Source organism: Conger conger, chromosome 6, assembly GCF_963514075.1.
Source record: "Conger conger chromosome 6, fConCon1.1, whole genome shotgun sequence".
Taxonomy (NCBI): Eukaryota; Metazoa; Chordata; class Actinopteri; order Anguilliformes; family Congridae; genus Conger; species Conger conger.
The window spans coordinates 25,628,332-25,653,486 of NC_083765.1; the positions used below are offsets into that span (position 1 = coordinate 25,628,332).

At 42.9% G+C, this 25,155-nt stretch overlaps 1 protein-coding gene across 2 annotated transcripts in view; it reads left to right on the top strand.

The window, feature by feature from the left end:
* Window positions 1-25,155, top strand: part of LOC133131104 (zeta-sarcoglycan) — a 168,115-nt gene that overhangs the window by 123,585 nt on the left and 19,375 nt on the right. For both annotated transcript variants that reach the window (XM_061246248.1, XM_061246249.1), the window contains exons 4-6: window positions 13,528-13,615; window positions 23,152-23,274; window positions 25,063-25,135. In XM_061246248.1, the coding sequence (XP_061102232.1) occupies window positions 13,528-13,615; window positions 23,152-23,274; window positions 25,063-25,135 (284 nt within the window). The remainder of the gene's footprint in view (window positions 1-13,527; window positions 13,616-23,151; window positions 23,275-25,062; window positions 25,136-25,155) is intronic.

A 25,155-nucleotide genomic window follows, 5' to 3' on the forward strand; every position in this document is an offset into this window, starting at 1 on the left:
TGATGAATCCCCACTGGAGCTGAACACAATTACATACCCTTCATTTCCTTCACAGGTACACATTTGGCTATTTGTTTTTTTGTTTTTGTTTTGTTTTGTTTTTAATCATGACAACCTTGCCTGAGGGCAACGACTCACCGAGGATCTGAACCCCTACACACTCCGAGTGCTACATTCTGCTCATTTCACACTGTTTTTGTGACATACTGAGGCCTCAGCTTTCTCTAAAAGTCAATAGATCATATTCTGTGCAGTAATATATTTCTGATTCTTTCAAAACAGGAATTACGATGATGATGGACACATCAATTATAAAAAAAAGATTCATGACCAAAGATGGTTTGACTTTTCAAGACATTTGTCTCAGTTTGGAGAAAGATCAAATGAGCAGGATGTCCTCTGTAGTAATCAAATAAAAACCTGGAAAGTTCTGACATACTGGACAATAATAATCATAATAACAATAATAATAATAATAATTAAGAAGAAGAAGTATATAATTGCCGTTGGGCGGGACTGTGGGACCTGCATTCCTACGTTCTCGTGAACTACTTTCCTCTCTGCTTTTGCAACAGCATAAACAACCGCTGTCTACATTCAACTTACTCTCACTTTTATATTTGACAGCTTATTAGCCTAAGCCTGCTTTATTTTTACATACCCTTTTTACAGGACAGCTTTATTTCGATATGATGTCGTTCGTAACAGTGATCGATGTGCCCTCTGAATGCCCCCCCCCCCCCCTCCTGTGCCAATCCTTCAATCGTGCCCATCGCTACCCCACCCCTGAGTGGCTGTGGCTCTAATTCAGCTGAAACTCAGTCTATGACGTTTTGATATCCTATTACAACAACCAACCCCCAGTCTTACATAAGTCTTATAATCCTAAATGAACAGATCAGAGTGACATAAAAGCTATTTTCAACGCTCATCACTTTTACTGGAAATTAAACACCCTTGGCCTTTCAGTATGCAGTACGATAGCACAGATACATGAACCACATCACTTGGTGATTGTACTCTCCTCAATGCAGCCTTACATAACATACAGTAATGTTCATATTGTACTTAATTTTTATACAATTATTTTACTTTACATGCAGCATCCTAGCAAATCAATGGACAGTCCCGGTTCTTAAAATGACAAATCCTGATGTTTAGGCCCCAATGTGTAGAAATGCCCCATAAATCAGGCTGAAACATGTCAGTCATGCTGCTGAATGTAGGGGTCAGAGGTCACAATACGCATACACGGGGGTTTGAGCTGCCTCGTGCCCTGAGCCAACCCTGCACTGTTACACCAATCCCCAGCGGGCTCCTCTTCCGGCTAATTCCGCCACATCCCCCTCGCCTGCGCTAATGGAGAGGCCATCTCAGTCCACCCAGACCATTAAATCCTGAGCGTGTTTGTCAGGCGGGGTGACTCCACACTCTGTGGGTGACAGACCGGGGCCTCTCTCCCAAACCTCACTTTTATAATTGTTCCTCCTGGGTGCCGCTGAGAGTCTGTCGCTCGGAGGACCGAGTGGCTTTTTATTTATTTATTTATTTATTTACTGTCCCCCTACTCCTTCTTGCTCAATAATCCCAGGTGACAAAGTTAAAAATGCCTGAGTCGGGACTTTTCTTTAAAAAAAAAAAAAGGAAACTCAAGCGCTCCCTAGATATTTGTATTATTTTTTCCTTGATCTATTTATCTCCCTCCTACATAGCTGGTGATTTATGGTCCTCTGCTGAAGAGGCTACATGACTGTCTTGCCTTTATTGCATTTTTCTTTATTTCTCTCATTTTTCTATTTTCTTTTTCCGTCATAAGGGATCAAAATGTCAACCGGAATCTAGTTGCGCCGTATGAGATTTGAATGTCACCAACCTTTAGGCCACAGTGAATGTTGTTTAAGCTCCAAATCAAATTCTGATCTAACTGCAGTGCACTTTGTTCTTAAATCAAAACACCAGTTTACCCACAAAACTTTGTTTTCATATCGTTCTCGCACACCTGTGTGCATTCAAGCAGTTGATAGAAGGAACAAGACACAAAAGAAAAGAGAATATATATTATAATTATATATTATATTATATACACTCAGTGAGCACTTTATTAGCTTTTCATTGGACTTATTAAGTCTTCTGCTGCTGTAGCCTATCCACTTTGAGGTTTGACGCGTTGTGTGTTCAGAGGTGCTCTTCTGCATACCACTGTTGTAATGTGTGGTTATTTGCGTTACTGTCACTTTCCTGTCAGCTTTGACCAGCCTGACCCTTCTACTCTGACCTCTCCTATTAACAACCAATTTTTCCCTGCAGAACTGCTGCTCACTGGATGTTTTTAGGTTTTTGCACCATTCTCTGGAAACTCTAGAGACTCTGCTGTGCATGAAAATCCCAGGAGATCAGTAGTTGCTGAGACCACCCTGTCTGGCACTACCAATAATTTCATGGCCAAAGTCATTTAGATAACATTTCTTCCGCATGCTGACATTTGGTCTGAGAAACAGCTGAACATCTTGACCATGTCTGCATGTTTTTATGCATTTAGCTTTTATTTGCATTAATTAGCTGGTATACAGGTCTACCTAATAAAGTGGTCACCGAGTGTATATTAAATGTACTCCTTTTTTCAATAACATTTTTCAGAAAGTGTAGAATATTGATTGTATGTGTATAGAATACCTATAACCAAATACATATCTTATATTTACATTTTTAAACAACAAGACCTTATGGTATCGTATAAATAGGCGTTGAAGACAAACAGCAAAAAGCAATTCACTGGCTGTGAGCGCAGTATTTTACATCAAGAGATAAGACTGGAGATCTGAAGCAGAGGTGCATTAAGGGTGAAGGTTCCTGATGATGGTCAAGCCAATAAAGTGAGCTAAAAGCACTCTGGTGTGATTGGATTCCAACATGGCGACCTTCAGACGAGCTGGATGAATGTTTGAAAATGGATGTCAGTTAGACGGGAGTTATGGAAATGCACAGACAGGCGGTGCTTCATTCCAACCTTGCAAGGCATCATAAATCGGTCAGAATTGCACACAGCGGGTCTGCTTCAAACCGATTTGACAATGATATGTCCTTTACAACTGATAATGTGCAGTCTGATGGGTGGAATAGCTCAGGGTGTCCATATTAGTCTCTTGGGTTCATATTTGAGGACTGTAAAGAGGAATGTAGTTCTATTGCTGCATTTATTATCATTTTTAAGAATAATCTTTTTACATAAGGATGATGTAGTCCTGCTATTGTCCCTGACTGAAATGAATTTGAATTGGCTTTCAGAGTCAGCCATTTTGTACTGTGTGTGAGCTTACACAAAGTCATTAGGACAGGACATTAATTAACTGATGCCACAAGATGATATTACAGTCGTACCTGGCCCAAATGGCATCCATTTCCCGGCTGATCCCCTGTGTAAGCCAGTGACATTTGTAGCTGGGTAATATATCCTGTGCAAATGGTGCGATTCATTTATCCACTCTCCTCAGCTGCATGTTTTCACGCTAAATTCTAAAGGTTGTCAAAAAAAAAAAACAAGTGCCTGTTTTTTCAATATTATTACATGCTCAAAATCAATGTCATCATTGACAGTTTTTTTGTGTGGAAGTAGAACAAAAAATCTGTGGAGGTGCAGTGCTTAGCAACCGCAGGGTCGTTCAGTTAGGTAAAAAAAAAAGAAAAAAAAAATGAACCAAAGCTGACTGTAAGTGGTCAGAAAAAAAACAAGGGCGCATTAAAGTAAGCGTGCATTTCTCGAAGTACTTACTCTGTGGATGCAGTGGCATTCGCATACAGTCTCTGTGAGAACATCTGTGTTAAGCACTTTGATTCTGAAAGGGAGTGAAAGTGCTGCAGGCAGTGTGCAGTGTGCATCATTCATTAGACATTGGCAGAACATATGGTCTTGCACTTTAATTAAGCTGTGTGTGTGTTTTATTTTAGAGACTGTAAAAGGCGAATATACCATACATAACTGCCACTGAAAACATGCAGATGGAGATTGAGGGGCTCTGTCATGTGTTCATAATTCATAAACGGGTCACTAAAATAAATAAAATGAAATAAATTACCTGATTGCTATTCAAGGCGAAAGAGCATCATCGCGCATTTCCAGTACAAGCCATTGCATAATCGAGCTGAAACATTATATTATCTATGACTGCGCTGACACACTTTACATCAGAAATGTGATGAATCATACCGTTCCCAAGGCATTCCCTTTGGGAAAAGGGGTGGATTGGGAATGAGAGACAGAGAGAGAGAGAGAGAGAGAGAGAGAAGTAAGGGATTGTTCAGGACAAGCAGGTTTGCTTCTAAAATACATATTCATTTGGTATTGGCCATTTCTTTTGAATACCAGATAGGGATTGAACCTGGTGTCAGGCTGAAGCCTCAGACTTAGGGCCAGTGAACCGGACATGTACCACCCAACCAACAGATCTGTGATAATTCACATCTCAGCCTCATTAACAGACACTTGTATCCAGAGTCAAATGCTGCCAGTGTAGTTTGTGGTTATTGAACATTAGTTTCATTAGCTATCCATCTCACAGACAACTGATAACAACCAATGACTGATGATGGCAAAACTCTGAAATAGAAGAGGTTTGTTGTGCTTCTCAGTTATGGTGATTTTGGATTCAGGGCTGGTGGGTTTTCCAGGTTTCTAGCACGGTCACGTTTGGTCATATTAAGCTAAGCTAAGCTAAAGCCAAGCACAAAAACGAAATATCCTGAATGATTAACTCCGCTGTGCTTTGTTTAAATAAAATGTCTCTTTGCTTAATGGTACCAATGAACAGTGTATGCCCAGGTAGATGCGAAGCGTTGGTACCCTTGTGGCAATTCCCCAATTGACTTTGCAGCTATTTAATTATAATAGCTAATTAATTGATGTGCCGATAAGACAACAAAAGGATTCAATAAGCAATGCACAGGTCTGCTGAGGTTGGGAGAGTGATTGTGGTGGAGAGATGCAATTGACATTGGGGCCCATTGATGTCTTTCCTCGGATAATAAATCAGATGAAGTCTCCTGACTCTGCCGTGTCCAGTGCTCAGTAGTGCAAACATGGCAGGACCACTCAATCCCCCCCACCACCCCCATTAACTTCCTGTTAATGTGGGCTACAGAAAGAGCCAGTTCACCACCACCAGACTACAGAAAGAGCCAGTTCACCACCAGCAGACTACAGAAAGAGCCAGTTCACCACCAGCAGACTACAGAAAGAGCCAGTTCACCACCACCAGACTACAGAATGAGCCAGTTCACTCCCGTCAGACTACAGAAAGAGCCACTTTTCCACTGCCAGACTACAGAAAGAGCCACTTCGCCACTGCCAGAGCTTGGGAAGAGGCAGAGGCCCTCAAACCTAAGCTCTTTGACAGTGCCTTGACCTGACTCTTTTGGGAATTAAAAAGAAAGAGATCACAGAGAGCAAGGTCGATTGAGGGGCACTGCAGTCCCCAAAAACAAGTAAGGCTTGCTGGGATGAGAATAAAGCTGATGGGGAATTTGTACTCCTCAGATACTGAGTGCATGACTCTACTGCTCATTCCCTCAGTTTGCCGAAGTATCTTACATAACTTGCTGCTGTCTAGATCTACTGAGAGAGCTGCTAGCAAGCAACATATATTATTGATCAAGTGTGTGTGTTGCAGGGTGGGGGGGTGTGGGTCAGTATCACCAAGGAGACAAGCAGAGGGCCAGAGTGCCTCGCATTGGTTGGTTGTTCCACGTGTCTTATTCATATTAACAGGTAGACCGGTATTGCATAGCAACAGTTGCTGTGCATCTCCTGACGATACATACTGATATCCAGGCAGGGCAGGCTCTGGTTCAGATTCAGTCTAGTGCAGCATAGGCAGAATACACTATTTTCTAGTTGTTGCAAAACCCGTAATTAGAGTGTCTGCCAAACTTCAAAGTTGTGAAAATAATGACACAATAAAAAACAACTATTCGTTTTTTTATTGTAAGCATATAGTGCAATATATTGGTTTTTGGATATGAACAACAAAGCAATGTCCAAATATATGACTTATTTCATTGTTGCGTATCTATGGAAAACCTGATAAAAATGTATGAACATCAATATGCCTTCTGAGGCTTACAGGAGTGAGGACCTCTTCATTGATCTAGTGAGTAGATTTAGCCTTAAGCCCAGTTCATCGCTCGTCTGAGATCGCAGAACGATCTATTGTCGTGAAAAGCATAAAGGCCCTCCAGTCACCCATAGTATGAACCAAATGTTGCTGTGACCAGTGTTATCCACACTGTCGCTGGGCTATGAAAGAAGCTCCAAAAATCATCTTTACTGTTTCTGCTTATCATTTCCCCTGTGTCTTACTATTCAGCACTTCACTTCAGCATATGAATACTGATGAAAAGGACAAGAAAAGATGAAGAAGAATATATGATGCCATTAATGCAGGATTTTTACCTGTTTTACTGTAAGGAGAGGGGGGCATACCATTATTTTGCCCCCTCCTGGTTGATGAATGGCTGCCAGGAGTTGGGTGGGACACTGGGGAGCCCCCTACTCTTCACAGCCAGTGGTATGGGATCCGTAATGACCGTGATGAAGGACCATCTGAAGGACACAGTCTCCTACAGCACCCCCATTGCTGCACTGGGGTCTTTCGGTTTGCCTTCAGAGGGAAGTCTCTCCTCTACTGCCCACCACATCAGCTACTGTACCTGGGTATCCCACAAGTACTCCTGTCCAGGAATTGTCCAATCGCAGCCCTGCATGGCTTTGATGTGTCATGTAGAGGGGAGTTAGAGGGCAGTGTTGTAATTTGGTTGGACCTGCATCCACTAATCTTGCATCTACTGCTAGAGAGGTGACTCCATTATCATGTGGAATGATGGAAAGGGCTTTATGTACCTGGAGAGAAAAGGGAGGAGGCAGTGCTGGCCACCCCACCGTATCCTGATGAAGACTGTGCTGTCCCTTTTCACCGGACGTCAGACACAAAGCAAAACACTGAGTTAAAAAAGTGATAATGGAACATGTGCAGATGTGCCATTCAAAGTTAGAGAAAACACAGTAATGTCTGTCTGAGTGAATACCACTCTATGGAGTTTCAGTGGCTTGTCAGTTGCATACCCATCATTGAAGTGCCATACATACAAGTCAAAGCCTTTTTTACCGTTTCACAGACTTTATTCCTAGATATATTTAGTGGGTTATTTTCCACTTGGTGACGTTTTGGGACAAGAACAGGGTTGTCTTTTTATCTAATCATATCTTTTCAAATGATCCAGCCACTGTTTATCTCTTGCTGGCAAATGTGCAGCCGATACTTTCTTCGCTGAAGATGTCAAGTGGCAAATAATGAATCACCTGTGAGAATCGGGGAGAACAGATCATGCAACAGATTGAGGCTTTGGCACATATTCCAGACTACAGGAGTTTCATTCTTATGAGCCACTCCACTACTACTCAAAATCGTATTACTTTGCATGTTGTACACAGTAGCAGTGTTTGATCATTTTATGTTTATACTGTGCATTCACAGATGCCTAGGAGCTTAATTAAGCTATGCTGTACAACACTAGTATGTACAAAATGTTTTCCCTTTTCACGCTAGAAATATAAAAAAAATGTCACATGCTGTGTGACTCCCCTGGAAGGGAGATGCGGCACTTCCGGAATTTTCCAGCTTGTTTGCCACATTGAGAGAAAGGGAGCCAACACCAACGCAAAATAAATATATTAAAAAAAACACAATAAATTAAAATAAAAAAAGGCAAAAGAAAGCAAAGCCAAGCAACGTCTTGTCAGCTTGCTGCCCGGAGCTGGCCACTCCGGCCTTTTTAGCTGTGTCTTCCTCCCAAACTGAACTGAAGAGTAAACAAACTAAAGAGCTCCACACAAAAGCAGTGCTTAGGAGTCTCGCCCCGTACTGTGGAAACGAACACACTTTAAGCACCTGGACTGATTATTTAACATGTGCCCTCTCCAACAGTAGGCGGGGAATCTGATTCTCCACAAAGGAAATTATATATTGTTTTAAACATGTTATTGATATTTACACGTTTCCCTAGTTGTATTTCTTGGTAGACTACAGTAACTAATAAACAAACAAGGTTCTGACAAACTATACTCCAGCCAGCTTGACAACCTTTAACATAACACCGGCTCAAACTTGCCAGAACCAATCAGATTGCAGGATTTGAGCAGAAACCAATCTCACAGACGATAGCTTCCCCTTCCAGAAGCTGCAGAGATAGAGCCTGTGGTGGGGAGTAGGGGAGATAAGTGTGGAGTCATGGGTGGGGGAACGCTCAAGAGTACGCTCTGATAAATGCCGCTGATAGTGTCAGCTGCTGTGCGCTCAACAAGGTCCAGCAAATGCATATTTCCACAAAGTCCCTGTTAAATAAAAAAACACCCAGGAAACGCTGCTGCTCTTAACTTGGCACTCTCGTTTTCTTCTACACTGATATTCAGTGAGGTAGTGATGTTGACATAAAGATAGGTGGCAATCCACAGTCCCCAATTTATTCATCGCCTATCATTCTGATGGTGTTCCTCATTTAAATTATTAAAAATATCCGAAGACTGCTCAGTTGCTCCCTAAGACCTAGCATTGCAATTCTTGTTTTGGCCCTGTACTCTTTGTAGCCCATTGGATTTGAAATGAAACAATGACCATGAGGTGAAAGTGCCTACTTTCAGCTTTAATTTGAGTGCCTTTACATCCATATCGGATGATCGGAGCAGGAATTACAGCTCTTTTTATACATACAGTAGTTTCAAACTTTCAGCAATTTGTTGATAAATGCATTGCTTTAAAACGGAGGCCAGATCCAACATGATTGATTGAATAATTATTGATGTCAACTAAAATGCTGATCCACTTTGCAGCATGCATTCATGTGGAAGCTGTCGTGTCGAAGAGTAAAAAAAACAAAAAAAACATTAACGCATCAGCATTTTAATACTGCTGTCTGTAATACCGTAAATGCCTTCTGCAATATCATAAATAAATCCCATTTGTGTATTTGGCTGAGCTCATTAGCATTCAGACCACAGAGGGCTTCAGACCGCTGCTTTATGGACGCATTAACTGCATGCGCTAGCATTGAAAGGGATGCAAGAGGGAGCTCAGAGTGAAAAGCACCTTCCAGTCAACCTTCCCCAGCTAAACTAAATAATCCCGAGCCGCATCATAAGTGGGAAAATAAAGGGAATCATTGGGATGGATCCCGGGCTCCGGAAAATTCCACATTCATGCACATCGGAAATGCCACTGGAGATATCTTCTGTTCTAAAATTAGGGGCAAGCAGGTGTGGCTTATTAAAGTTTTGTGCTTGGTGTAATAAACACAGCAGAAAGAGAGAATGGAGGAGAGGAAGGAGTGAAACGGGGCATAATGAATAGCAGGTGCTGAAGTGTAAATGTGGCTGGGCTGGGCTTGATCAACATCACTTTCTCTGATTATTATTTTAATTTTCTGAACACAGGGATATTAGGCGAGGGAAATCAGGGGGAAAAAACAGGTCAGTCGCCCGTTTCATTTTTCCCATCGAGCCCAAATAAAGCATTGATTAAAAAAGAGAGTCTGGAAGGCGGGGGTGACTTGTGCTTCATTAGGCGTGGGCAGTTTGGCACAGACCCACCTTGGCCGGGCTGCCACCTGCCAGGTCTCCACCGTTTGTGTGTCCCAGAGGGGTGGCTGAAGTCTGAATCACAGTCACATCTGCACCCGAGTGCCAGAATGCCATGGGTTCAGTCCTCCACTGAATTGCACCAATGGTAAAACTCTTTTGGTTGTAGAATACAGCCCTGTTGTAGGCTAGGGACTTTTGATGAGGACTTGCTTGATGTGAGTTTCATTGGCCAAGACATCTTTCTATTATATTTCACAAGCAGTTGTGTGTAATTTTTTAAGGGATGTTCTGGAACATTCCCTGAGGCCATACATAGCTTCATTTCAGGTTGATTGTGATCACCACTCTACAAGGTAGCATGGTGGGTTGCTGAGCATCAGGGTGCCACAGGATTATTATAAACCAGGGGTGGCCAACCCTGGTCCTGGAGAGCCACAGGGTGTGATAAAAGCCAGAATTCCGACCCTAGAACCAGGTGAGTTAACTGCGTAATCAACTGCTTTATTTGATCACACCCTGTGGCTCTCCAGGACCAGGGTTGGCCACCCCTGATATAAACAGTATGCTACATAGAAAAAAATAATGTCACTTTAACCCATCATTGTTGGTAAAGCGTTATACTGTGTACAGACTTTACTGTCCGTGCTATGTTTTATAATTGATGTAATAACAAATTTAATGTGAGCTATGGACCACATAATCTCTCAGATAGTACTGATGGACTGAAGTTTAAAAGCTTGTCTGGAAGAGAAACTGAACTCACTGCTTAAGTGGTTTGTTTGCTGGTCTGCACTTGACCTTGGCGAACAACAAGGACTTTGTGTCTCTAATGAGAGCTGAGATCACAACAAAGCTGTGAGAAGAGCGAAGCGGAACGCCACGCCAGCCCAAGACCACGCCGCGCACACTGAGAGCTCTGAAACACCGCGCTTTAGATGTGTGTGTGTGAGAGAGAGAGAGAGAGAGAGAGAGAGAGAGATGTAGAGAGCGGGAGAGAGAGATGTAGAGAGAGAGAGGGAGAGAGAGAGGGAGAGAGAGATGTAGAGAGAGAGTGAGAGAGATAGAGGGAGAGAGAGATGTAGAGAGAGAGTGAGAGAGAGAGAAAGAATAACTTTGCAGGAAGTGACTTGGTGCTCATTGTGAACACACGGTCGGGCGGTTTGCAATGTGGAACGACCTCACTTCTGGTCCCAGGACTCGAGCTCTCTCTCATCGATGCCCTCTGTGACCTTTTGCCTTGCACTGGGTACACTGCGCAGAACATAGAGCTCCACTCCCTCGTTCCCTCAATGTGTTGTCATCCCTTTTATAAGGGACTTAAAGGTATTACACATTTTCCTCACAAACTCAGTTTAGTGAGTTTGATGTTAGTTTTGGCTGAACCCCCTCCAAAGAAAGAAAAAAAAAATCACGTTTAGTTGTTTGTCATAGTTTGCAGTGGACGGTGACTGAATGCTAGCCACTGTCTCAGGATTAGCATGCTTCTCCATGGGACTAAAGTTACACATTGACTGAGATGAATGACTTTTTTGTGCTGACATGAAACATAAGACTGGCATGCACTTATGTTCACTGGCACTGTAAGTCACTCTGGGTAAGAGGGTCTGCTAAATGAATGCAATGCAATAAAACACGTTTCTGTAGCGTGCTGTAGCATTGACACCAATGCAAGGATGATTTAAGGACATTCGACAGTATATCTTTTCCTCTCACGTTCGGAGTTTTCTGAATGTTTCGTTTTGTTTTGTTTTGCGTTGTTTTGGTGCGCTAGGACTCATTGTTGTGTTAATGTGAAAATGGTTGAAGAAGAGGCCTATTAAAAGGCCATCAGGGCCTGTTTGTAATTCATCTAATTGCTCTTTGAAATTAATTGCACATTTCCCTGAAAAAAAAACAGAACAAAAGCAAACAAAGCATCAATGAGTGTTGGGGAAGAATCTGTGCTCTGCAGGCCGAGGCTAATGGGCGCAGTGGCCCTCAGAAGGGCGCTGTCGAAACGCAAGCCGCCATCCCGCCAAGTGCTTTCACCGTAAAGCGGGACTGTTTCACGTGCTCCCAGGGCCACTCCCATTGCCGCCCGGCAAAGTGCGCCATCTCAGCCGGACACTTAACCTCCATCATCCCAGAGCCCCCTGACCTCCAGACCCACGCATCACAGCTCCCGCCTTACCGACGTTTCCCCCGCTATTATGACAATTTCATAACCCCGCTGATTAACCTGCAATCGCTGTTTTTCATTTTCTTCTCAATAGTGATAGAGAGGGAGAGATTGAGAGAGAGAGTGTGTGAGAGAGATTGAGAGAGAGGGGTAGAAAGAAAGAAATAGAGGGAGAGAGAGTAACAGAGAGAGAGAGAGAGAGAGAGTGAGAGAGAGGGGTAGAAAGAAAGAAATAGAGGGAGAGGGAGTGACAGAGAGAGAGAGAGAGAGAGAGAGAGAGAGAGAGGCGACAGTGTAGAAAAATCATCTGACATCAGTGAAAACAGCCAGAAGCAATGTCATTTTATATTGCTTATTTATTCCTGGTCAATTTTTACTCTTTTGCTCTTTACTGTGTTTTTATGCACATTGATTTAAAATAGGATATTAGTAGCGCTGTAGTAAAACGTAGGCCATGTTTATTTCTGCAAAGGTTGGCAGTATATTTAAACATGTGCTGTCAATAAAGCATTTAGAGTTGAATTGAGGGTTATCCACACTGCCATAGGCTGAGGAACATTGAGCTGGCAGCTATAGCATCGTACGGCACAACCTTGAGATAAGTCCATTTAAAATTAAATTGTTACTGTCAGTATGGTTCTTCCATTTGTCATTATTTATGCCTTATTCGTTTTTGATAATTACTAAGTACCGACCCCTGCTGTTGTAATTATTATCAATTATTCTCATCACATTATTGATTGTGCTGATGTCATTATGTATGCACTTTGGCAATACAAGGCATTGTATTTGTCATGGCGAATGAGCTGGTTTGAACGTGAGAAGGGGAGATAGAGAGAGACATGGGAATTGGTGTTTCCTCTCCTCTGCTGCATAACTCTATCCATCATGGAATGCTGTTGTCATCCCAAGTGTGCACTGCAAAAAACAAAAAATAAGTAAATCTAAGTAGTCTTATATTTAGACTTAAATCTTATTTCTGTTTTTGCAAAATAAGACAAAAAGATTGCGAGTGAGGTGACACAGTTTCTCTTTACAAGATTAAAACAAGCTATTATTTTCTACTTGAGTGAAAAAATAGGATTTTAAGTCTCATTAGAAGAGTAAAACACTCGTGGAAACAGAGTTTTTTTGCAGTGTGGGGACCCAGGGAGTCTGGGTAATTTGTCATTGTGATGTCAGAGTGCTGGTTTCTGCCCCTCTGGTGCTGGGTGGGGATTCTGCGGCCGGGGGTGAGGGGCCTGCTCACAGCCCCCACTGCATCGGAGCTGTCACGTGTTTCAGATTTAATGAGTGTACTCACCCCTCCTCTCTTCCCTTCCCTCCATCTCCTTTTCATTTCTCCACTCTCTCTTCTCCTTCTCTGCCTTTTGCTTTTTACCACTTCCCTTTTATTTGTTATTTTCCTGAGTTCTCTCCATCTCTCGCTCATGCACTCTAATTTCCTCCTTTCCTCTTTCTCTTTGCCTCTGTATGTCTCTCCCTCCTTCACTTCTCTTTCTCTCTCCATTTCTCTCTCCCTACCTTTCTCTTTGCTCCATGTATGTTTCTCTCCTCATCCATCTCGGTTCCTCCCTTTCCCTTCCTTTCTTCCTCTCTTTGTCTTGCCCTGCCTCCCCACCTCTCTCACACTTCTCTTTTCTCCCCCTGTATGTCTTTTCCTGTTATCCTGCCCTCTCTATCCCTTTCTCTATCGCATGCCTGAATTCCTCTCTTTTCTCCCCATCCTCACCTTCTGTTCCAGGACAGCCCCCTGGTCCTGCAGTCGGACAGGAACGTGACGGTTAATGCCAGGAACGGCCTTGGTCATCTGACGGGACAGCTGACAGTGGGTGAGTTCCCTATGCATCATCACAGGTTCCACTGGCTCACCAGGTGCCCAGCCTTTATGATGTCATCTATGCATCTTAACCCTTTGATGAGTAGGTCTTTTAAAAAATTCTAAGTCAGTGTTTTAGAACTTCATTTCTTACAGTTACCGATAGTGATTTTTAAAGCAGCATTGGAATGTTCAGTTAAGAACATGCTAATCACACATTTTGATCTCACACCTTAACGGGTTAACTGTTGAAGCTTCCAGTTGCCGACAGGAATTGCTGTTGCACTGTCACAGTATGGAACATCCATTGCCAGAGTATTGTACTCAGTCACGCCCCAGAACATGCATATTAAAATTTCTAGTTGACAGAACCTGTGGTGAATTAAACACTGTCCCCATTCTCATCACTAAGGCAACCAGAAATATATAAATAAAATACCCTCTTCTATCTTAAAGTGTTCCATTGTTTCAAATGTATGTCTGCAAATGATCTGTATGATTTATGCAAACAGCCTTATCCCAAAATACACATTTCTTGTTTTTATAGCCGTCACTTAATTAATGGGCCGTTTGCAGCCTGACAAAGCATGTCATTTCAGATTTAGGTCTTCGCCACGCTCCATGCTGAGGGTATACATACATGTAGAAGCAGAGAGATTACAGACAGACAGACATCAGTCTTAGCGTGCACTTCAGTGTTTTGAAGGAGGCCTCTGTCTGCGTAGGTTTGTTTAACCTTGAATCTGTCTTGTAAGAACAATGAGATTGACAGTTAAAGCGGGGCGGTGATTATCATGGCATGGGAGGAACAGGAAGCAAATATTTTTCCTGTAAGTGAGGTTACATCCCGATGCAAATGTGACATCTCCCTGCACCCTGGTCCCCCACACTGAGTGACAGACCACCTACAGTGCATTACAGGGGTGGGTATTTTCGGGGAAGTGCGGCTTAAGTAAAATATGCTTATTCTCTGAATCCAGCGGTTCCAACAATCAGTGCCCTTGTCAAGATGTTAAGCACTCTGAATACCGAACACAAGCGGTATAGTGTGCAAGAACCCCTCGCTTAGCTTACATATGAAATATATTTTATGTGATTTCATTTCATTATTCATGTCAATTCACAATTAAATCGCCAAATTCTGTGATAGGTCAGTCTACAGCAAATGGGAGGAATCAACCAACAGGTCAAAACAAGCTCAGATCTTAAGATAAAATTAATTAATTAAGAAGCAATTAGAATAATGAAAATAAGTCATACATTCTTGATTGAATGTAGGCTCACTGCTTACTTACAACCATGCAGGATGCTTGCCCTGATTGGGTGATGCCGAGTTAAGGTGTGGAAGGGGGGGGGGGGGGGGTCATACCCTTTTATGGCAAGAACTAGCCCATCTACTTATTATTAAAGTGACTATATATTGTTAAAAGCAGGGTTAAGAACCATTATATTACTATGAAAAGATTAATGATTTTAGCCTGTTTTTAATGAGACCAAACATAAATATGTTAGGAGGTAATCCCACTTAGCTATTGAATACCTCAAAAATTGCTTTTTTATTTTTTTAAATTTCTGCTTCCAACAACAGAGGTGATATTTGTAGACAAGTCATTGTTAAACCTGGGGGGGCCCTGCCCTAATGCTGGTGTCTCTTCAGTGACAAACTCTGCTGGAGGCCAGTCCTATACTGTACATTGCAGGCCTAGGTTAGGGTGTGTGACTTTGATGTCAGAGGACATCAGCATTCTTAGATGTCAGCACAGCAATATTATATAGTATGAGCCTTACCCCATCCAATTACACTGTTCCTCTCTCTAAGGCCATAATCTAAACAAAACATATCTTACAATATACAGTACGGGGCGGAAACACCGTTTTTCTCCATATCTCAGGCATCCCTCATCTCCTGGAGGCTCCTGGAGGGTCTCCCAGAATCTGTCACCTGCTGCCTGATGCCTGAGAGTGGGCAGGAATCTCCCGCATTAAGCACTGTGACGGGCAGATGTGAAGCTCAGAAATGTGCATTATCCTGCTGCGAATCCAACAGCCGCAAATAATGCGGGGGGAATCCTCCCAGGTCGCGTAGTTCACAGGAACAAGAGCCTCCCTCCGCCACCCTCCACCAGTCGCTTTTCTGCAAATAATATTCGCAAGAGCGAGATGTCTGATGTCTCTTACTCTACTCTTCCTCACAGGAAGTGGCTCATACACATTCATGTAATGAAAGTAATAAAACCTGCATTTCTTCCACGTGCATTTGGTTTGTATCAGGCATCTCACACAGGAAGTTCATGACAGCTCCTGGATTCACCTGGGATTTGTAGTTGACTGGTGCAGCCTCATTTTCAGCTGGGAAGGGAAGGTTTGGGTTAAGTAGGTTTGGTCTGATGTAAAGTGCTTTTCTCAGCCCGCTAATGGGCTGGACCAGCATCAGCAGAAAGATGCCTGCAGTATTTTGTTTTGAGAGGAAGCTCTGCTCTCCAGCCTTCTGAGGTATTCACTCACCTTTCTCATCCGGCTAGATTGACATAAAGCTGCATTTAGAATCGTGCCATGCCTTCAGGGGTGTACTAAATTGCACTCCTTTGCCCTCAAACCCACCCACCCCTCCATGCAATGATTTCTGGGTATCTGATATCTCCTGCAGGCCTGGGAGGTCGGATTCAGTAATCTTTTCCATTTCTGAAGCTCCTGAGATGGTTAGAGGTTTTGAAAGGAGTGAGAAAATGTGCTCAACAGCAGCCCCTGCAGGACGAAGGCGGAATGACCTCACCCCGATGAAACAGTGTCGAGCATTAACCAGGGGATAAAAACAACTTTTATTCCTCCGGATTAATTCATTTACACCCTCCGTGGGTCCTTCTCTGTCACGGTTTTTCTGCCCTCTCATGCTGGAATTGTGCACACATAAAGCATTGTACAAGGATATTACATTCATATCTCATTGTATTTACTGCTCTAAAAGCCGCGGATTTGTTCTTTTTAAGTCATTGTGCAATGCATTTCACATTGGATGTGTTATAATTTCCCTCTCCGGAATGCACCTGGCGGATTGCATTAAAATGCCTTTGAGCTGTAGTTGTAGCCTATCGAATGGCTGAAAGTCTATTGAAAGAATAAACATTTAAAGGAGCGGGTGGGCCAGTCTGGAGGGCGTACCCTGCGCGTTGTCCTGTGTTTGCAGTGTGCCACGCCCGGGTCGATGGAGTAGCCCACCTCCTCCCGTCACGTCAGACAGTTCATAAATGCATAATTTGTCAGGTCAGAAATGGATTTATTAGGCTGACGTGTTGGAAAGTTCACGCACAGAGAGCCGCGCCTCCCCCTACTCTGCTAAACATCACGTTTTCCCACAACAACCTTGGATGATCACTCTGGATCATGGCTCTCGGCGAGATACTAAGCACTGTGAAATTACCTGCGGGGAGAGACGGCTACAGCCAGACCTTGAGCGCTCAAGACAATTTTATCGTTGGCTCCTCTTGCTACCTGACATCTCGTTAATTTGAGGAAGAACCTGTCACCGGAGATTTGAATTAGGGACATAAAAATGAGTGGTGAACCTGTTCCTGACTGCACTGACTACAGTGATGGTGGGAACTGGGTAGGGCGGTACAGTAGTCACAGAGTGAAGCCCTCCTGGACACTTTGCTGTTCAAGAACATTATTTGTTTTTGTTTTTCAATTATTATTATTATCAAAATAATCTATCATAAATTATTAATTGCAAATAAGGAACAGAGCATATTCATTAAGTGCTTTCATTTTTGTGTGGAGTGTATGTGTGCATATGTATGTGCATGTGCGTGTGTGTGTGTGCATATGTGTGTGTGCGTGCGTGTGTATGTATGCATATGTATGTGTCTGTATGCACATGTCTGTGTGTGTGTGTGCTTGTGTGTGTTTATGTGTGTATGTGTATGTGTGCGTGTGCATATGTATGTATGTATGTATGCATATGTATGTTTGTGCGTGTGTGTGTGCACATGTCTGTGTGTGTGTGCTTGGGTGTGTGCGTATATGTGTGTAGGTTTGTGTGTGTGTGTGTGTGTGTGTGTGTTTCAGCATGGCAGGGGGTGAAATTCATTCGGGAGAGAACAAGGACATCACAAATCTGCGGCAGAAAAAGTTGTGCGATGTTCTTTGTGAAATTTGCCAAGTTTAAAAGTGACTTTCACACGTTCAGGTTTGGAAGTCAGGAACACTCTGAAGAGACGTGCGTATGCATAGAACAACCTACTCCAGAAAAGGAAAAGCAACATTTGCCTGTCACCTGCTTTCAACACTCATACTGTTTCTGACAATTACTGATCTGCCAGTGGTGTTTTAGTTATGCAGGTTCTGGTCATCAGAAATGCAAATTATCAATCAGCTTCATATGAAAACACAAGCTGTACCTGGCATTGGCCCTGACCTCTAGACTGGGTATCTGCACAGCTTGTCTGTCAGGTTGTAGCTTAGGTTAAGGGTTCCCACACTGGGGTCCAGAGACCCCCTATGAAGGAATCATCAAACAAAATGGATGGCATTGCTTTTAATTACATATGATTTGTTTTTACTTTCAGATTATGTAAACTATCTCTGGTTTACACTGCGATAAATAAATTCATAATGTGCTAAGCTTCATACTGTATATACGGTCATGGCACAAAACTGGAAAACATGCTTCCATGCAGCAGTATAAAAAGTCATTGTGGCCTGTTTTGGTTGTTGGGTAAAGGTGTTGACTGTTAAGCTCTAAAGTGGGATTCCAGTGGTCATTTTAAAGATTTGAAACCCCTGGTTTTGGCTGACCAGCACTGACCCCTTAAGACAGGACCAGTAGCTGGAAGGGTGTAGGGCAGGCCATTTTGGAAAGTTAAACCAGCAGGCAGCACATGCAGAACACTCATAACCGAGTCATGTGACCATGATTGGAATGTTCAATATCCAGAGTGACAGATTGGGTTCATTGTGACATCATATCAGTGATGGAGCTCCGCATCATTTTCATTTGCTTGGAGAGGGCTTACTTCGGCTAATTATGTCACTCAATTCTAAATCCACAGGTTCTGCTGCTCTCTTTCCATTTCCATTATATTTATATATATATTTTGTGATCAAATGATTTTTTTATTCAACATAAATTCTCTGAAAAACTGAATATTCAACAGTCTTTTTTTTCAGTTTTACCCTTAAACCAACACCCCCCTTTCCATGGCCTCTTTATATATAGTTGATGTAGATGATCTACATTGAATGTACTGCTTTGATGCACATGAACCACCAGTTAGAGGAGCTCTACTGGATATTAAAGTACAGACGCTGTAATCCTCTCCACCTGTGGGTCTACGAATCAATAACTTTGAGTGTAATTATGCTCTTTGCAGGCCACCCCAGTTTGCGTTCAATTTATGGTTTCACTTAAGTAAGCACGAGCGCCCTTGACTCCTTGGTGGGAGGTGAAAGGGATAAGACGTGATCGTCGCACCTCCTCACTGCTGGGGAGGTCACGGTGAGAAGTATGAAGGAGATCTGTCTCTTGGAAGGGCATACAGGAGTTAGTCATGTCCTGGGCGTTTGAATGTGGATAACACATGTTTTTAGTGCTCTGTGAGCATCCCCTTCTGGCAGAACCCCTTCTCTCTGATTAATGTAGGTGGTAAATATGGCTTTTCTTTTTTTCTTTTTCATTTTATTAATGGCTTTAATCAGGTTTAGATAAACAATTTATCTTTGTACTGCCCATAAATCAGGCTGCATCTTGTTAAATTGCTACACGACTCAAATTTCACCACTTCACCCTTCCCTTTAATGTACAAATCTAGAACTGCAAGCAGCCTATCAATGGACGTATTATTTTATGTGCAATTATCATGACTTGTGTTGCCATTTAGCTGCTCAACCTTTTGGGTTTTTGCTTTATTTGCCTTTTTATGACAGGCATCATTTCTGCATTGTGACAGCATCACTCATCACAGACTTCAGCTGTGAATGTTCTTCACTGATGAAGAATCACGGTGGCAGACACAAAATAGAATATAAGATGGCTGGTTTGTAGTTACATATAACAGTATAATGTTTGCTTTAGCTAAAGTATTATCAATTTAGTCTGCTTCGGAGGAAGAGGAAGATCCAGCAAAAGGTTTTTCTGTAAAATCTCTTTGAAATAACAAAAATACAGTGAAAACTGACATCATCAGCTCTGGAAATGAGTCACTCAGAGGCAGCATGTGCAATTATAACTGTCTCCATGACAATGTATACAATATAAACTCTTAAATGAGCTTCTTTTCATTTGAAACCTGCGAACTAGCTGAATGGCTAATTAGTCACACATGCTATGTCATTAGAAACTGGAGTACGAGGGCTTAAAAAATAAAAACACCATACAACCGTGTTAATTAGTGTCTCACACTAAGGTAATATGTAAATCACTGCTAAAGGTATTACTGCTCCAGTGATTGATAACCAAGCAAGCTGCACACATGCTGTATGTTGAGGATGGTCATGATGGTATATTGGGAAAGACAAAACAAGAAAAGGACACAAGAGCATTCCTCTTGCCCAACTCCTGTGGAACTCATTAGCCTAGTTAGTCTAAGTTTAAGCAAGCAAGTTTGAAAGCAAGATAATTGAAAAGGCTGTGTAAATATCAATCAATGTAAATATGGTTTTAACTACACTCACAGGCTCCAAATGACTAATTCTCAGAATTAAATGATACAATTTTTCAGTACTATTATTTTTTTCTTTGGTATTTGAAAGACATTTTCTGTTCATTCAATTTGAAATAAGACCGTGTGAAGCCTTTTTGATTGGCTAATCAAATATGAAAAACCATGCTACAGAGAGCTGTCATTGTCCAGTCAAATTAGATTTCCTGATATAAGAAAATTTTTTTATTTATGGTGAAAATACCTTTAATTCATGATTAGAGAACATTAACAAAATATAATGTTATGGGCTGGAGTGACTTAATATAATTAGTATAAAATAAATGTTCACTGTAATCATCTTCGCTACGCACTATTCATTATTACTGTTGCATTTTAAATAGGGTTTGTCTATACTTTTGCAAATATTACATTTTATCCATTAGCCGAACAAGATTATTTATCCAAGGAAACTACTGTAGCATAGTTTTGCAGATTGCTTATCTCTTTTCTATAGTTGTAAGTTTAAAGCCACAAGTCTTGGAGGCATCACATTTCCAAATGTCCCCAGAAGGTATAATGTTCTATTTGGGTACTAATAAGTACCCTTCACAATCATTATTTATTTAATTATTTATTGCTGGGTTTGGGTACAGTTGTACGTACTTATCAGGTAAAACCCCAGTGTGAAGCATTTGTACCTTTTTAGACAGTTTTTGTACCTGTTTTTCTGAGAGTTCACTATACTGCAGGTATGGACTATGTCCCCCACCACTACAAAATGGTGTCCAGGCAAGTCTGCCTACCTGCAATGTTTTAGCTTTAGGTCCAAAATATTTCTGGACTACAGTTCAGGCTCCAAAATTAGCTTCAAATGCCATCAATCATTTCCCCATTTCCTGAAAAAAATCTATATCAATTATTGGTCATAAGCAGCTAATTTATACTTTGGTGTGGCCATTCATCCTGCAAATGACTTTCATCATTTGTTCTAAACACTGTTTTGGAAAGAATATGGAACAGTTCCATTTTGTTAAAAGCAAGGTTGTCCTTTGTCAGATTTAAATGACATTATCATTTTTTTTAAATAAATTGCCTAAACATAAGATGTCCACAACTTTTACGACCATATTTTTCACCTGTTAATTCCCTGGGCAGTGGAGGGTGGCAGGGACTTCTTGTCATTAGAAGGATGCACTCTGTGCTATTTGGCATGGAACACAATGCATTCACACTAGAAATACAAGTGGAAATAAATTCATGGTTTTGATATTGAAAATTAGTTAATGCAGTAAAGCGGTTTAAACCAGTTCTGCACAATCAGTATCTTTTTTCTGCTTTTTGTCCAAGTCTGTTCTCACTGTTCTGAGATTAGCTGCCGTTGAGATGTGGGGGAAAAGAAAAATAATGGATTAGCCAAGCAGTTTGATTCAATATTTTGTTTTCTGAAAAACTTTTTTCTATTTTTCAGATCGATTGAAGTGTACTGCTTAATGGCCATGTCTGAAACAAACATTGCACATCTATGAGATATTTACGAGTAAAATCACAATCAAGCATCGTTATAAACTCTCGATAACTTCATAAATGTGTTTTAGTTCTTATCACTTCAGAGAAATGGTGATTGTATGCAAACCGCTTGTCATCTGCTTGCAGCTGTCATTACCGTGGAGATGGGAGTGATCTCTATTTCAGTCCTCTCTCAGTAAACCCACCTCGATGAGCATTTCTTCAAAATGCTTTTCTGAGGGGGTCGTTTGGGGCGCGCTCAGTGATAGGGGGCATTTCGGGCGCCAGTTGTTTTGATGTTTAAAGTTAATGGGGATCAAACGCAGGCGTCCCCCGCATTCCCAAACTTCAGAGCGACTGCAGGAACGCTGCGAGCTCCTCGCTGGGACCCCGCTCCTCATCCGCGTTGCGGGGGCACGGAGCGAGGGCGATCGGCGGCTCTTCAAAGCTCCTTCTCTCCGGCCCCGCCGGTGTCGGGCGTCGGGAACGCCGCTCTGACTCCTATCTTTCAGCCGGCCGCTCCTCCTCTTCCTGCTCATTCCCGTCACACCCGCCCAAGCCCGCAGACCGGGCGCCGCGGACCCACTCAGACCCCCGCCATCCCATCTAACGAGCTCATTAATTAGCATGTCATTAACCGGGACCGTTGTTTCAGCATCGGCCTCACAGTTCAGCTCACAGCACTGACTCCCACTAGCACGGGTCCGCATTCCAAACAGGAGGACTGATTAATGTTTTGCAGTAGACGGTATTTTTGTTTTCTTCTTATTGGAAAGTTAATGGACTGTGCGCATGAGAGTCCAGCTGCTGCAAGTATATAATGAATTAAAATAATATTCATTAATTATTGCATTCATAATTAAGTGATGGGTGGGTGGGTGTTGGGGGCTTAGTGGTTTTTTTCATGTTGTCAGGAGAAAATATTTTACACAGGGACATTTCTGCTCGTAAACAGCCTAGCCAATGTATATGAGTTTATAAAATTCTGAATTATATTCAATGTATATAAAACGTTTCATTTTTCAAGAATCATCTTATCATCATTCTTCCTAAGATTTTCTAATTTTTGTGAATTCTTTCCCTGCCCTGATCTGCATCTTTGAAACACAATCTGTAATCACATCTTTGTATTGAGAGAGATTTATTCAGTTTGATTCATTGATTGCCTGCCTGACTGATTGACGGGAGTGTACACCATGGCATCTGTGGAATGAGTTGTATTCTCTCTCCCAATCTCTCTCTCCCTCGCTCTCTCTCTCTGTCCCCCTCTCTCTCCCTATCGCCCTCTCTCTCTGTCTCTCTCTCCCCCTCTCTCCCCCTCTCTCTCTCTCTCCCCCCTCTCTCTCTTCCTCTCTCTCCCCTCTCTCTCTCTCTCTCCTCCTCTCTCCCCCTCACACACACACAGGGTCTGAGATGGTGGAAGCACAGTGCCAGCGGTTTGAGGTGCGCAGCAGTGATGGGGAGAAGGTCCTCTTTTCAGCAGATGAGGAGGAGGTCAGCATCGGCGTGGAGAAGCTGAGAGTGACAGGTGAGTCACACTTGAGCTGAGAGTGACAGGTGAGTCATGCTTGAGCTGAGAGTCACAGGTGAGTCACGCTTGAGCTGAGAGTCACAGGTGAGTCACACATGAGCTGAGAGTCACAGGAGAGTCACATAACTGTGCTGAGAGTGACAGGTGAGTCACACATGAGCTGAGAGTCACAGGTGAGTCACATAACGGTGCTGAGAGTGACATGTGAGTCACACATGAGCTGAGAGTGACAGGTGAGTCACATAACTGTGCTGAGAGTCACAGGTGAGTCACTCATGAGCTGAGAGTCACAGGTGAGTCACATAACTGTGCTGAGAGTGACAGGTGAGTCACACATGAGCTGAGAGTCACAGGTGAGTCATGCTTGAGCTGAGAGTCACAGGTGAGTCACACATGAGCTGAGAGTCACAGGTGAGTCACATAACGGTGCTGAGAGTGACATGTGAGTCACACATGAGCTGAGAGTCACAGGTGAGTCACATAACTGTGCTGAGAGTCACAGGTGAGTCACACATGAGCAGAGAGTAACAGGTGAGTCACACACGAGCAGAGAGTGACATGTGAGTCACATAACTGTGCTGAGAGTGACAGGTGAGTCACGTAACTGTGCTGAGAGTGACAGGTGAGTCACGTCTGAGCTAAGAGTGACAGGTGAGTGTGTCAATGTGTGTGTCCGTGTGTGTGTGTATGTGTGCATGTGTGTCTGCGTGTGTGTGTCTGTGTGTGCATTTGTGTGTGTGTGTGTGTATGCGTGTGTGTGTGTGTCTGTGTGTGTGTGCGTATGCGTGTGTGTGTGCGTGTGTCCGTGTGTGTGTGTATGTGTGCATGTGTGTCTGCGTGTGTGTGTGTGTGTGTGTATGCGTGTGTGTGTGTGTCTGTGTGTGTGTGTGTGTGTGTATGCGTGTGTGTGTGTGTGTCTGTGTGTGTGTGTGTGTGTATGCGTGTGTGTGTGTGTGTGTGTCCGTGGGAGTGTCCGTGTAGATTGGCAGGAGATGGATGTGCAGAAATTGGCTGTGCTCTATGTGCTCCTGGGCTCCAGTGTTTTCTCATTGAACGGGCAGGCAGGTCAGGTGGAAAGCGGCTGTGTTCGACCCCCAGGTCAGGCGGGGGCTTTTCATTAGGTCTCTGAGAAGCCTGGGGGAGGCTGAAGGACGGGGTCTCAGGGGGGTACAGGGGGTTCTAAGGACGGGGTCTCAGGAGGGTACAGGGGTGCTTAGCTGCCATTCAACACCCCTACCTTATTTGCCATGAAGCCGGTCTGAAGGAAAGGATTTCTACCACTTGGGAACGAGGTGCTCAGGGACACTGAGAAAGAGGGAGAACAAAGGGATAAGCTGTGAGAATGATAGCAGCTGGACATGGTAAAGGCAGTTTAAATTGGACAGAAACAGAGATAGTGGGGGCTAGTTTACTGAGGAAGTGGATGTGCACCAAGCTGGAAGTGGTGGTAGACGAATGATGTTGTGGATTCAGGTTAACAAGGAAGCAGGACTACACCAATGGTGTGGGGTTTAGGGTGGATGTCATCTCCACTGCAGACATTGATGCCTACGGCAGCGTGTAGGACATGTTTAAGCTCAGTTAATGGATCTGTCATCTCACTCGGACAGCTGTAATCCAAAAATGCTTTGTGTTTGACAGGGAATTCTTGAAATGACAAATCATAGGTTTTGTCTACCCTTAATGGCTTTTCATCTAATTTGACATTGTGGATTTTCTTTGTGTTCCCAGGATGTTGAGGGGATCTCAGACGGGTGTTTTAATGTTCACTTCTACTTCTTTCAGGAACGGAGGGAGTGGTCTTTGGACATTCTGTCGAGACACCGCACATCCGAGCAGAACCTTTTCAGGACCTGAAGTAAGAGATGCCTTCTTTTA